General features: G+C 34.4%; 2 protein-coding genes across 2 annotated transcripts; one reads left to right on the top strand and one right to left on the bottom strand.

Annotated features, from left to right (window-relative positions):
- Positions 1–1,332: 1,332 nt before the first annotated feature.
- Positions 1,333–1,956, bottom strand: Aspvir_002778 (uncharacterized protein; the record flags this gene model as incomplete). Its single annotated transcript, XM_043274374.1, has 1 exon — positions 1,333–1,956. The coding sequence occupies one exon, from the start codon at positions 1,954–1,956 to the stop codon at positions 1,333–1,335; it is 624 nt and encodes a 207-aa protein (XP_043130309.1).
- A 6,386-nt stretch (positions 1,957–8,342) lies between these two features.
- On the top strand, positions 8,343–9,878 carry Aspvir_002777 (aminoglycoside phosphotransferase family protein; the record flags this gene model as incomplete). The annotated part of the gene is made up of 1 exon (XM_043274373.1): positions 8,343–9,878. One exon carries the CDS (start codon positions 8,343–8,345, stop codon positions 9,876–9,878), a length of 1,536 nt encoding a protein of 511 aa, XP_043130308.1.
- Between the last annotated feature and the right edge of the window lie 6,019 nt (positions 9,879–15,897).

Below are 15,897 nucleotides of genomic sequence, written 5' to 3'. Positions count from 1 at the left end.
AACTAATATTACTATAGGGAAGAGTTAATAAGGATATCCCTATAATAAATTATTACTATCTTAGGTATCTTAATCAGTCTAAGAAGGTTAAAACCTATTAATCTAAGGTATTTTCTATTAAATTAGGGATAATTAATATAAGGGATTTTATTAAAGTTAAATTATTAATAGTATTTCTAAGAGTTAGTAGGCTAAGGCTACTATAGTTTAGATTAATCCTTTAKRAGGGGTTTTAAACCTTCCTAGAAATTAAGTATTATATATTTACTTAATCTAGATATGCTACTAGATAGGATATTCATTATTATTAAGGATGTAGAGTCTTTAAAGAGTATAAGAATAGGGGGTAGGCTAGCAGCTACCCTATATATATCTCTTTAACTTTAAGAGATTCCAGTCTTCTTTTATAATTTAACCTAGGCTAAAGAATAAATATAAGGTCTAACTAACTATATAAATAGTAATAGTAATCACTAGATATTATTACATATCTGATAGACTTCCCTGAAGTCATATACATGCTGGTCAATATCACATTAATATAAATTATTTACTTAAGTATAAGATTACTAGTCTAATTTATTAGTTACTCTCTTATTATTAAGTATATATACTTAATAGGCCTTACTTCTATCTCTACTATTATTATTCTTATATTATCTTTAGATTATCCTTAACCCTAGGAGGTCATTATATCACTATATTATTAGGCTACCTAGTCAGTAGGCCTTAGGCAAGTATAGGCTATAAGTCTAGGGACTATAGCACCCCATTCCCAAAGTAGTTGACTAGCAGAGAACAGCAGAGACAGATCCCAGGGTGTGACATATATTTTCTAGACTAGTGAATATATTTTCTAGATTAGTAATGTATTTTCCAGATATCACCACCCCTCTAAACTATACTTATACTAATCACCACCCTGTTCAAGCAGCATCACCCCCATCACCTAGCAAGGGCACCCACCTGAGTATTAACTATGTTTAAGCCACATGCCAGCCGGTTAGTAGTTAGGTGGGTGACCACCAGTGAATCCTGGCTGTTATATGTTTTTATTCAACTCTTTTTTTGACTTGTGGCCATGTGGAGTTTGTGTGTGCCATTGAACGCCGTGTGAGGACTTCGTAGCTCAGTCTCTGGCATTGCGGGAAATAAAGGGGACATGCGGTCGTCCACTGCTTCTTTCAGGGAGTTTTATTATATGGACAGCTTCTGGATACATCTAATACGATGGGCAGTGTGGATGATATGTTGGACTTATCACACGTGTATGCAGCCAGCGAAAGAATTCTCTAATTGCTACACCCATAATGTGACCAAATAAAAAACAAACTACAGGGCAAGGACAAGACCTAGCAGACCGGCAGCACCAGCAACGCCCACAGCAACACCACCAGTAGCGATGGGTGCTCCACCAGTCGAGCTCGCAGACGTAGGGATTGCCGACTTGTGGCTAGAAGCAGCACCCGAGGTAGCAGAAGACTGAGTGGAAGCCTGAGTTTCCACGGCGTCTGAGCCAGTTGAGCTACTGACTGCAGTAGCCAAGGCAGTCTCGGCGGCATGTCCGGATGAGCTAGTGCTTGCAGCCGTGGTCATTGAACCAGTTTCACCAACGATATTCGCGTCGAAGCCGCCAAGAGCGGTGACAACAGCTTTGATGCTTTCTGGCAGGTCATTGTACCAGGCTGGGTACGTGCCAGCCGCAGCGGCGCTCATGACTGCGGCTGCAGAGGCGGGGTTCATCATCTCATATTCCCAAGAAGACGGGACAGCGGTTTCTAAAACGCTAATGTAGTCGGCGGGTAGCGAAGCACCCGAGACAGTATCCGAAGAGTCGGCAGAGTCGGAAGAGTCAGATGAGCTAGAAGACTCGGAGTAAGCCACGGATGTAGCTTGGGGTATGGCCAGAGCCGGAGTGAGAAGAAAAAGAAGACCAACGAGCGCCTCGGACTGCATTTCAAGAGATTGATATATGGGAATGTTCGCGTTGGTCCTGATTAACGAGTGACGTAGAAAATTGAAGAAACAAAATTGTTTCCTTGAAAGAATGGATCGCTGAAGAACAGAAATGCCGTAGGATACATCGGTGAGCAGTCGACTTATATAAATAACACTGCAACTACTTCGGCAAAAATTACTGCAGGGGATTCAGACCCACCAAAACCATCGCTCAGATTGTTCTTGTGTCTGCGCACATGGCTTATCTGTCTGTAAGTCTACTTATGTGAACTACAAGAGGCTAACTTAAATGATTAGACTCTGAGAGCTTCAAGATGTTATTGCTAATCAAGAGGTATAACTAATGGATCTTCAAACAGGTAAACATTAAATAGGTACCTATTAATCCCCTCTAAGGCATGTCAATGTAGTGTTTTATGCTAAGTTAACTCTCGCATACCTATCACAGGCTAGAAGCCTATTCACTATAACATGGGTTTAGATCATAAGAACTTGCTATTGGGCTTCTAACTAAGACCACTGCTACTCTGCTCAATAGATATTAATGTATGCTAGAGGCTAGAGCATGAAAATTGAAAATATATTGACCATAGGCATAGTACAAATCATAATACAATCAGTAACATCATACTGCTAATCATCTGAATATTTCCTGCGTGTTTGACATTATATGATGACGTAAGCATACCTAAATCTGAACGATGAAAATGCCAAGAACTTGTTTCCCAAGGGCATCAACAAATACTTGGCCGCTCAGAGTTTACTGGGAACAATAACTTAAGCTTATCACTGCCTGCACAAATACACATTACATGTTGAATATAGAATAAGCTGCGCAGATATTCACCCAATACATCTTACAGGGTATGCAATCTGGAAGGTGAATTCCTTAACCTAACAATAGGGTCCCTCATAAAGTTATCCACTGTATGAAGGTATTTAAATACCATAGCATTCATTTTACAAACCAAACTATTGCAGCAATATTTTATTCTCATATTATACAGCTCATCCTGGTATATGCCATCTAGATTAGCAGTATAATTACAGCCCTGCTCATACTCTGGTACCTACCACTGCTAAGGTTATGGGCAAGTAAGATTAACTAGATAAACACTTAGTATATAGTTAATTTTATTATCATCAGTCATCATCAGTTCAGCAGACCATATACACTGGGTGAAATTATTCTCTGCCTATTATTTATTACAACTAATATATTCTTTATATAGTATCCAGATGGCTTACTTAAAGCCGTAAGAGGCAGGTGTAGTATCTTAGCACTAGCTAATATAGGTTTTCATTTCTTTATGCAAGTCCTAGTATAAGCTCTCTGTCCAACCTTCTAGGGCTTAGATTATATACTTTATTATCAGTTGCACTGCACTAGCAGCTAGATAGCCTGTGCTCACATCAGCTTCCACATACTTTTTAACTACATAAAGTTCATAAACAGAAGCCTCAGCTCAATACACCAAACTTAGCTGCTGTTAGGTATTATTATATATATGAACACTTTCATCTACTTCCACCCTTTCTGCTTTTATGCATTCAAATAGTAGATAAGGCAACAGGGTTCTGCATCTATTCTATGCATAATAATATTATGCCTTGGGACCCAATAATTCACTGATACAACTATCCTATCTTTTATATGTCCCACTACCTCTTAGCTGCCTTAGTGGCCAGTAGCATCATGCTGCATTTGCCCCATGACTCCCTAGATACATGGCGTCTAGTCTATATCATCACCACTATCTTCAGTGGGAATACACTGCTGAAGATTAGTATAGTGCTCCATCACAATGGGGCTTTTGCAAGCTCATAGAGTCACAGCAAGGTAATAAAGCATGCTGACTGTACCATGCACATTAAGATATACCCTAGCCATCCTATGATTATTCAGCCCGGCCAGTATATTGACCTCTAGGTGCCATCTTTAAATCCCTAGTCATGGTTTCAGAGCACATCTTTTATTATTATATCATAGTCCACAGAGAAATAGTCCATGCTCTAGCTTTATACTAAGTGCCCTAATCACCTCCTTAGTTTCACATGGCTCCTGCTTTGAAGGGCACTGCATAATTCTCACTGTAATCTATTACTTTTCAGCAGACAGCAGCCTATATAGGACCAGTGTTCCTGCTTCCTACTATGAGACAGTATTACTTGTAGCAAGCAATTCCAGCATTCTTACTATAAGACCATACATAGATTAGCTTTTCCACTGTGTGACTAAAAGAATGTCAAAGACTCATCATCTTTATCTTATCTAGAATGTGACGCGATGCAGTAGCAATTACTTTATTACTAATATTTTTAGGTGGGTTAACAAGCTGCTTCTAAATAATATTAAAGATTATATAAATATAAATAGATATACCCTTAGAACTCTCTTTAGTGTTTTTACATCAGCTGATGCTTGGTAGATGCTATTAGTAAAGATATATAATGCCTAAGCGGTTTTGAAAATAAGACCTAGCAAAAATAGAAGTAGGGAGAGGTAATCTAGAAGCTAGTGAATCTCTCTGCTCTTAGTTCTCTGTTAGCTGAAGAAGTCCAGGCACACAAAGAAAGGATTATAGCAGATGATATAAAAGAATGAGGGGGGATACTTATAATAGGTGAGTTATTTAAGTTATTTCCCAGATTCTATCTTAATCTAATTGCGAGAAGCATCTGCGTCTAGTTAAATCAGAGATAACTTGCGCCAATCAGTCAAGGCCCACCTGACGTGGGTTAATCTTGTGGAACTTGACTACCAGCCAACAGTCAAATCAACACCCAAGCCACTCCGGCGGCTGGTGGAAACCACTGAGATTATGAAGGCAGTATTCAGGATACAGTTCAGCCAACCCTTTGGAAAAGTTTGGCTGCTGCCAAGATAGGTCAGAATATTCTATAATAGCTAAGACAGTAAATGAAATAACTAGTGAGGTTTTACTTAATATGCCTTAACATAACACTTATTTATATATTTATATTCTTTAAATATTGGTATGGTTTATTGGTTTTACACACCGAATATTGCTTGGCAGGTTCATGGGCCCAACCCAGCCCATACTAACTAGATTAGGTAGGTGGAGAATAACTTCCTTGGCAGAATAGAACCCAGTGGGTTCTAGATACTAGATAGTCAACCCACTGTGTTATGGGCTGGGTTTAGGCCCTAGAAAAGTAGAACCCGAACCCGGCGGGTTGGGTTCTAAAGATAGGTGAACCCGGCCCAACCCGCGAAAATAACAACCCTAGTTAGATGGACTAAGCAGCTGCCTAGGAGGGGTCTTCGTAGGCGCGGAACCATGCTACCAGCTACACTTATCCCTTACACTGATGCCTAGAAAATTATTTTAGTGTGATTCTATGCATCTAAGCTGATTGGTTATAAGGCAGAAATCTGTGTATTTTACCTCTGTATTAATATTCTGACCAATCATAGAATCATGCTAAAATAATTTTCTAGGCATCGGTGTAAGGGATAATGACTACATGGAAATGATGGAATGGAGTGGGATAGGTGTTTAACATGCACTAAGATGGCGCAGGGGAGATATGTGGCCTAATGGCAGGCTGCTTTAGTTGTATATTCTGCTTTTGATGTGGCTATATGCTAATTTCCTATGTCTTTTCTGCATTTGTGGGTTTTTATGGGCTTTAGGCATTCAGATACTAGATTCCTGCTTCATTTGGCGAAGCGCCTGCATAGCTAATTGCTTCAATAGATAGGCTACATCAGGTTAATAGAATCTTGATTGATTAATTGATTGATTGATGAGTTGCTGGCAGTAACAGTCAGCCAATCACTGCAATTAGCAAATTGCTCAGGGTATTAATAGTTTAATACTACCATACTTAGAGATATATATTTTACTTTAAATCCCTACTATATAATTTTTCTATATTACACCTAGTCTGTAAGCAGGTGTTAAATATAAACCTAAAAAAAGTTAAATAAGGTTAAAATATATGAATGTAATTTAAGACCTTGCTGAGCTAATATATTAGAAATAGTTATTTAATAAGATCTTAAGGTTGCCCTATATTCCCTAAGACCTTATCAAACTTTCCTAAGATATTGCTAAACTGCATGCCCCTAGCAAGATAAGGAAGGATGCAGTAATTTAATTTTTAAATTTTACCTTCAGACTGTGCCTTCCTTTTTGGGGCTTCTCTACTGTATGTTATTAATGCAGTGCAAAAATGTAGTACAAAGTGGTAAAGCTACTAGACATGAGCCAATCACTACATAACTATACTAACTAGCAATAAGTTGGTTTTTTAAATTAGCTTTGACTTTAATTCTATAAAGGACACTATGTCCCCCCCTTTAAAATAATATTCAACTACTTCATCTGTATTAACTAACTAATAACAAGACTTTTTGGTTTCTTTTAACCTACACTATGCACTTCATCAATTTACTAATCCTTACTTTTTCAGCTTTCAGCTACTTTGCTCTTGACGTTGTTGCATACTCTAGCTATAGAGACACTTGCAATAATATTAGATCTTATGACTGGGACCTTTCTGGCCTTTATGCCGATTGCAAAGCACTTTCTGGAAAGTATACCAAGGGTTGCTCGCTCGATATGAATTTTTGTTTTGCCAATGATGGTGGCCAGCTTGTTGGCCAGTATTAGTAAGGTCTCTCCTTTGCTGAATCAGAATCACTATCTATAACTACATCTCTATACCTCTTTACTCCCTCTTCACCTAGTTACCTGCTTCTTCTTTTCCTATATTTCTTAACTTAATCTCTCTTACTAACATGTATCTATAGTGGTAATTTTAGGCATAGCTGTCATGATATGTGGATGAATGGTACTATCCTCCAGGCCACTTGTGAACTTAAAGGAGGCTATAACAAGGCTTCCATTGAAACAAGTTAGTCTCTATATCAATCACCAGTACTAGTATGGCTATTAATAATAGTGAACAGATGATTACATCTCAAATTTTGATGGGATAATGACATGTTTTGGGAAGTTGGGATCATGTATGTGTTAAGGGATACAGCGGACCATAAAAGCTGCTGAATGAATGAATGAATTATTCCTCCAGCTGTGCGCAGCCTAAGGCTGCATGTAGCCTCTGTGCTGATTATGCTGAGTCATCTTTCTAAGCATGTGACATGCCTTTTCTGAGTTCTCATGGTTTAATTGCCCTATTACCATAGCAAATTATATTACTGTTCTAACCACCTGTCCACCTCTATATTCAATTTCAGTCTCTATTCTCTAATTCTTTTCCTGATTAAGTTCTTCTCCTGTAACTTTCTTTCTCCTTGATCAGCCTCCTAATGCATATAATATATCCCTATATTAATTACCTATTGCTACTCTTATTTCCCCATGGTATGTTTCCTATTATTTATATTTAAAAAGAAAATACTATACTATTTCTTACCTCTCTATGCATTTGTAGATTTCATTAGCTACTTGTCTAATTCAGCATAGGTATTAATTTAATTAAGTGTGGCCTATTTAGAGCTATGCTAAGGTTAATGCTTATATCCTGCTTAGGAAGTTCAACAGGGCTAATAGTGGTGGCCTAGGACTATGATGCTATGCTGTGCTCCATTGGCACTTGTATTAGGTGTTTGCAGGGGGTCTATAGGAGCCTATTAGCTAGATCACATCCCTATATACCTGATAGATAAGGCCTGGGTATAAAGAGTAAAGCTAGCTACATAAGTCTAGTAATAGCTAAGAGCCTGTTCTTAGGATATATTAATTTTAGTATTAAGTATTGTGCTATAATATTAGACCATGACCATAGGAATAAAGAGACTGTGTTATCTTAAACATCAGGCCAAATGGCGCCTTACAGATGGGATACGCATCATACGCTTACTACGTATAGGATAGTAGTAGTGGAGATAGGCTATATGGATAGAGGGTCTTATAGCTATATACTAGGAACCTCTTTGATCTAGTAACCCTGTATAATCTTTAAACTGCTATAAGGTATAGACCTTCAGTAGGTACGATGCTGATTATGGTCTTCTTATGGAGTACAGCATGGGTGTTACGACTTACAGCACAAAATGGGGAAGTGAGATCCCATGATAAGCTAACCCTTTTAGGGAATATTTTGTCCTGCAAGGATGTTTCCCGTGATTTCTGAAAATAACCACCACCTCCCTGATAAGGATCAGGAGGAATGGAAAGGAAAACAAAGCTTCAGGCACATAATTTTGTGATTTCCATTTAGCCATTCTTGATTCTAATGACCTGCTCCGTGTTTTAAGATTCTGGTTTCATTAGTTCCAAGTTTCTGTGAAAAGCTGGCTGTCACTGCTTTTATGAATGGGCTAAAACAAGATCAACACCTACCGCAGGAGTACTTAACTTTCGACCTAGAAGTCCACTCCTCCGAGCGAAATGCCCCCAATTCCGAGGCCCATATTCACATACGCCAACTTTGATCTCCAAGCTCTATGCCGTCAAGCGAGCACGCTACGGCAGGGTGTTTCATGTGCTTGTAATCCGGATCAACGTCCTGCTTCCGGAAGTTTTAACTGGGCTATCTTTATTCTATTTGAAGACGGGGTCCGATGGGTCTTTAGATCCCCACATCCCAGAGACTTCATGCCAATGGAAATGAGCATGAAGCTACTGGCAAGTGAAGCTGCTACGCTCCGATTCCTCAAGGCTCATAGCGATATTCCAGTTCCAGAAGTATACGACTATAGTGCTTCGTCCGATAATGACATCGGAATTCCGTTCATTCTTATGAGTGAAGCTCCTGGTTGGCCACTGTCAAAAGTTTGGAGACCAGCTGGTTCTCCCCAACCTGACCTAGACGCCCCCAGCAAGGCCAGAGTTCTCTCGCAGTTGGGAGCTATCACCTGGAAGCTTTCACAGTTGCGATTCAGTAAAATCAGCTCACTCTTTGAGGAAGATGGGTCCTTTGAAATCAAGGAATGTCTCTCCCGCGGTCACATGTTACATGGACGATATGAGTTGGAGATCCCACGCGGGCCCTTCACTTCTGAGGCGGAGTTTTATAACAGCCTTATTTCCGCATTCTCAGAGCATGCAGTGACTCTGCAGTTATCACATCATTGCTTTGTGGCACCTGTTCCCTCCCGGGAAGAGTACCACTCCAGCACGGAATATAAGGGCGCCGTGAACCTATGGAACGACTTTGTGACTGTAGGAGGCAAGACCGACTCATCAGAGAACAGGATGGATTATATAATAGCAGGCGATGCTCTCCGCGACACTTTACAGAGACTTGAACTCCCAGCCGTCAATCCGGAGACTTTTCCGCTGTGCCACGCTGATCTGAGCGTCAATAATATATACGTTGATGAGGATTACAACGTTACGTGTATCATCGACTGGGCATTCACTTCATCCATTCCTGAATCTATGCTGTTAGCCGTTCCAGGATTGCCACAATACGGCGATAACATCAGTCCAGAGTTGCATAGACCCTTCATAGATGGTTTTATCGCCGCTATGCCCGAATCAATCGAAGAGAGGTTGGTCAACAAATATCGGGAAGCTCTTGAGCGGGGCCAAGTCTCTTGGGAATTGAGTCGACTCCTCAGCCTTGATTCTATTGCTGATTATAACCTCTTTGCTACCGTATGGCAGTTTGCACGTGGTTCTGAACAGAACCTGGGGCAATACTTCTTACAACAGCGGCGTTCGCCTCGCTACATCCAGCAATACAATGAAGTTCAAAAGGAGGATCAGCCTCTTTCGAGAATCGAAAAGGATGAAAGGGATTATTTTCGGAACAAGGATTTTCGAAACACAATAGCTAAGAAGCTGACACTCATGTCCGAATGGAAAACACAGTATACCGCCAATAATCCACCGAGACTGCGCGGAGATATGTTTGTCGCTTCTCCCCAATTATGGAAGTGGATTCAACGATTTATGCAAGACTGGGAAGACATAGATTGATGTGTCCACCCCAGCATCAAGCTCTTAAGCGAATGCGTTCCACCGGGACCTCCCACAGATCTTTGGTGTCATCGTCTCTCACCTTCCAAAAATTAGATACCATATCAAGCATTGTCCGGCGTTTGGGGAGAGGAGGGGACAATGGTGGAGGATACCGTTTGCAGTATGGTACTCGATGTACTTGAATCAATTGTGCCTTTGCACCATTCAGTTGCTGCGATAGCTTAGGTGATGCCTCGGTTTATATGAAGGATATCAATGTGACCTACTGCGCTCACGACAATACCAGACCTCATCACCTGCGACATAGTACAGTTTCTTTGATGAGCCGGCTGGGGCCGTCGAGGCATGGTGTTTAAAGCTATATGGGGAATTCAGAGTTGTCTTCTTCTCAACATTAATAGGTCTGATTGTAGAATGAGCAGAGAGAGGTTCAGAATATGAAGATATTTCATTAATTCATTATGTATGTAAATCTATGTTTACTATTGTATAGTGGAAGGAGCTATCTACTAAGTGAGATTATGTAATTAGATCTCTACCATACTGAGTATAGCCATACACCCCTAGATTTAATCAATGAGGTTATAGCCACTTCCTAATTAGGTAGTTAATCTATAATTATAGCATTAAGATCTGCTATTTATAGTACTCTACTAGGCTAAGCCTAGTGCCTTAAAGAATTAATTAAACTTTAGATAACTAAGTAGCTTTATTATAAGATCTATAATTATCTTATCTATTAAAAGATGCTATAGGAAGACCTGCTTCTTAATTATTATATCTCTAATCTAATAATAATTAATATTAATATACTTACTGCAAGCATGGAATTAAGTATTATAAGCTAGGTCTATAGTAGGCTAGCTATTAGTATTAATCTATATAGGGTATATACTATTAAAGCTAATATCTTTAAGGAGATAGGTAAGCTAGATAGCTTTCTTTATAGTATAAATAATAATAATATATTTAGCCTTATATATAGATAAAGAGATAACTAATTATAGCTTAGAAGCCTATAAGATAGGCCTATTACTAAATATAAAGATATATCCAGTAGTTAAATAGTATATATTAATATATCCTATATAATCTATATTAATATAACTAATAATAATGCCTAGCTTACATATAACATCTTTTATATTATAAGGCTTATAGATAATTCTAATATCTAGGGTCTAATAGAAGAATTAAATAAGATAAATAAGATACTTAAGATATAATTTATTAGAATTTATAGTATATCTAGCCAGCTTCCTAATAGTAAAGGTAGTATCTAGCCTAGTCTATAGTATTAGATATATAACTAAGCTAACTTCTGCTCTATATCTCTCTTTAAGTTTAAGATTATATCTAATAGGCTTATCTAATTTAACTAGCTAAGCACCTTCTTCTATAGGTATTACTATAGTTTTAACTAAATATAGATTAAATATATTAATAAGATATTAAAGGTAAGTATATTAAGATAGCTTAATCTATCTTTTCTTAATATCTAGGTCTATCTTCATGCCTAGATAATAGGTAGCTAGGCTAATAAGTAAAATATTAAATAGCTTACTAATAGCCTTATATACCCCCTTAGTAATCTACTTAGAGGGTCTAGTAATCTCTATATTATTAATATATAAGATAAGGAGTATGCTGTAGGTGTTAAAGAAGAGGTATTTATTAATCTTAGATAGCTATAATCTAATCTTAGTAACTCTACTATAGAAGATAAGATACCAGGCCTATATGGATTACTTTAATCTATATAAAGGAAGTAATAGTCTATATATATAGCTAGACTTATTATTAAAATCTTATAGCTATTTTATATAGATAACTTTACTATTAAAGAATTTACTCTATAAGAATATAAGCTTAATGTCTAGCTTAATATAATAATAGTCTAAGATAGCTATAAGTATAAAGAATAGGTAGATAGTAGCTAGCTTTATAGTAGGGGAAAATATCTAGTTAAAGTCTACTCTAGGTATTTAGATATAGCTTTTAGTAACCTATCTTATCTTAAATTAGATAATCTTATTATTAGTACTAATCTTAATTTTATAGACCTAATACCTCTTAATAGTCTTATAGCTAGTAGATAGGGCCTTAAGTACCTAGGTGCCTTACTTAATAAGATTATCTACTTCTACTTTTATAGTATTCTACTAATTATTTACTTTAGGAGAGTTAATTACCTTATAAAAGAAAGAAGACTTAATAATATTAATATAATTATTATTAATATATATATACCTAATAATAATATAATTCTATATATACTTTTCTATAGCCTTAGTATTAATATAATATACCCCCTATTCTATAAGCTAAATTACTTCTAACTAGGAATACTCTAGAAGGTCTTTTACTAGCTTACTAAAAAGACCTCTATATAGGAAGTTAATATCCTTAGTAATACTAGGACCTACCTCTATATATATTTATAGTATAGGGATGCTATCCTCTAGTCTAGGTAGATTAGGTATAGTTAGATCCTAGCCTTTAATAATATCTTAATCTAAATTATTATTATTAATAACCTTATTTAGATTATAGTTAGTAGGTGGAATAGCTAGTAGATTAATAAATTTACTATAATTATTATCTAGATTACTATAGAGATCTAGATCACTTCCTTCTTTAAAAATAATATTATAAGTATATTTAACTTTATTAGTTACTAGTATCTAAATAATATATTACTTACCTAGGCTGGTGTAGCTAACTAAATAGTAATAAATAGTATATAGATTAATCTTTATAATACCCTGCTTAGATTTAATTTTATTAGTAATRGTAAGATATCTAACTAAACCTAAGATCTGCAGGGAGCTAATATTAGGATATTTACTAAAGTATATTTTATATAGAGTTATATTCTTACCTTAAATAGGTAAGATATTCTTAATTAGAATAACTTTCTTTATAATTTCTCCCTAGAGTTTGCATAGAATAGTCTTATTATTAATAATAGTATGTACTTTTATTAATATAGTATGCATAAGGCATTCTATAATAGGATTCTAACTATAAATATATAGTACTATAAGTTCCTATTTAATTAATTTAGCTTTAGTCTATACTTAATTCTCTTTCTTAATAAATTCTCCTCTATTATTAATATAAATAATCTATATCTTAATACCTGTATACTTCTCTTCTTTAATAAAGAGCTTAATAAGTAGTATTACTTAGTATCTAAATTTAAGTAATTAGATAGTAATCTAGCTATTAAACTAATCTATAATAATTATCTAGTAGTAAGCTCTAGTAATATAGTTATCTAGTATATTATTATAGCTACTACTAATATTAATAAAGATATATTCTCTATATTACTTAATAGGAGATATAGTAATATACCTCTTATAGACTATTATATTAGCTACTATATAAGATTTATAGGTGTAAGGATCTACGTCGCAGGGTAGATAACCTGTTGACTAGGTAAGAATTAGTGATGATAATCAATAGAAAAGAATGATAGAGAGTAGTAGATTAGTTTATAATAAAACTAATCCTTATCTTCTTAAATATCAGATAAGGGGAATACTATTTATCTTTACTATCTATCCTAGATGTATTTAGCAATGATTTAAAAGCAGCTTAAGGTATGAAAATAGGAGGTTAAAAATAATTAGGATGTAAGGGGTAGCTATATAATTAAGTAGCTAGGTTATAGCTAAGCCTTTATAATTACACCTCCTCTAGTTATAATAACTATCCTTAGTTAGAGTTATATAACCTTAAATTTTCCTAAAGAGTAAATAATATCACAATAGTTAATATAATATAATATTATTAATAGGGATAACTAATTATAGGGTAGATATAATACTTCTATTATATTAGCTTTATATATTTTAAAATTTATTATRTTCTTTRTTATTATGTAYTATRGTRTGGTAGTAAATAATATTATTATAGGTAATAACTATAGTATATTTATCTTTAATTATATCTTTATTTATATTTTCTCTTCTTTTAACTTTATATATTAATACTTCTCTTTTATATTATAGTATTTTCTTTAGTATTATAGTTCTTCTTTATTTATTAATACTTAAGATTTAAGTTCTTTTAAATCTTATAATCTCTCTTTTATTTCTATTATATTTTACTTCTTCTTTATATTCCTTACTATTAAGTTTTATTATAGCTAATACTATTATCTATAAAAAGTACTAGTATATATACTACCTCTATACTATATTAAAGAACTTTAACCCCTAAGGGGGCCTTCCTTTTAAAGTTAATTATAAGCTTATAGATAGTACTTCTATAAAGTATATCTAGTATAACACCCACTATTTACTCTGCAAACCTATATATTATATTAGATTTATATATTATTTTAGTATTAATAGCTATTTCTAGGCTACACCTAGTATAGCCAGAAATGCCCTTAACCTATCTACTATTATTAAATAGTATACTAGGTTTTTTAATCCCTAGTATACCTAGGATCTAAGCCTCTTTAAGGACTTTTCAGTCGCCCTTCTTAGGCTTATTAATATCTTTAAGAACATAGAGTAGAACTACTATTAGTTATATAGTATTATAGGAAAGAAAAAGGAATAGTATATAAGTTTCTAGATTAATTTATTATTATAGTACTATCTTAATGCTAATATTCTTACAGAGTAATAAGTATAATAAGTTCCTTAAAGGTTATTATACTAAAATAGCTTATATTTAGTATCTAAATACTAGGGCTACTACTAATAATTAGGCTATATATTATTTAGCTAAAGCTCTTTAACTTATACCTAGTAATACTAGGTATATAGCTTAGGCTACCTCTCTTCTCTTTTTTATAGAGGAGATTAAGGTAATTAGCATCTATTTCTATAGTAATAAAATAGTAGTTACTAGCTAGACTTACTTAGCTAATATTAATTAGTCTTTTCCTTTAATACTTAAAGATATTTAAGTTAGTATTATATTCTGCCTTTATCTATTATACTTAGCCTTAGCTAAGCCTTCCCGGCACCTTTATATTAGTTAATAGTAGTAATTCTTTTCTTATATTTCTATATTACTTCTCATACATTAGTTATATCATTAGTATAAACCTATTAGTTATATTCTAAAGGCTAGTCTTTCTATTTAACTAAATAATACTATTTATTTCTAATAATACAGCTATTCTTAACCTCTTTAACTTTCTATTTATTATTATCTTTAAACTCTAGTATTAGTAGTAATTAATTATGCTTTACCTAATTCTATAGTTCTAAGTATAATATATGAAAGATATTATAAATTTAATTATATTTTATAGGTAAAGTAAGATAATATACTTATAATCTAATAGCACCTAGTATATAAAAAGGTCTAATAAAAGTAGGAGCTAGCTTCTTACTTAGAATCTTTAACTTAAGATTCTTTATTAATAGCCCTACTAGTTATCCTTTTTCTAATGCTAACTCCTTATAATATTTATTATAGTACTTTACTTATATTTTACTAGCTTTACACTATTATTCCTTTAATCTTTCTTAAAGATCTAAAAGTTTTTATACTTATACTATTATAGCTAGGATCTCTCCCCCTATAGTGCCATCCTTAGTATATATATAAAAGTCTAGATTATACCCTAGTAAGATTTTAAATAGGGATTTACTTAATAATATATTAATTACTCTATTTATAGTAAACTCAGCTTCTCTTAGCAGAGTTACCTAGTTATTTTATTCTTTATTAATAAAATAATAGAGATATCTTTTAAGGACTTAGTTCATCCATTCTATTTAGCTATTAGTTTAAGCATGAAATACAGTTAATAGTCTTTATTTAATCTTTATAATATAGTATAATTTTACCTAGAATTTACTAGTAAAGACTAGTCCTCAGTCTAAAATAATACTATTAGGTGGTCTAAATTTTAATTTAACTTCTTAATAGAATAGTTCTGCTAGTTCTGCCATAGTTATTATTATTAAGATAGGGAAGAGGAGTGACTATTTTAAGAACCTATTAACTATAACTAAAATATTATTAACTAGATTAATCCCAT

Source organism: Aspergillus viridinutans (genome assembly GCF_018404265.1).
Source record: "Aspergillus viridinutans IFM 47045 DNA, scaffold_12, whole genome shotgun sequence".
Classification (NCBI taxonomy): domain Eukaryota; kingdom Fungi; phylum Ascomycota; class Eurotiomycetes; order Eurotiales; family Aspergillaceae; genus Aspergillus; species Aspergillus viridinutans.
Note: the sequence above shows the minus strand (reverse complement) of the source record. Positions and strands in the feature narration are given on the sequence as shown.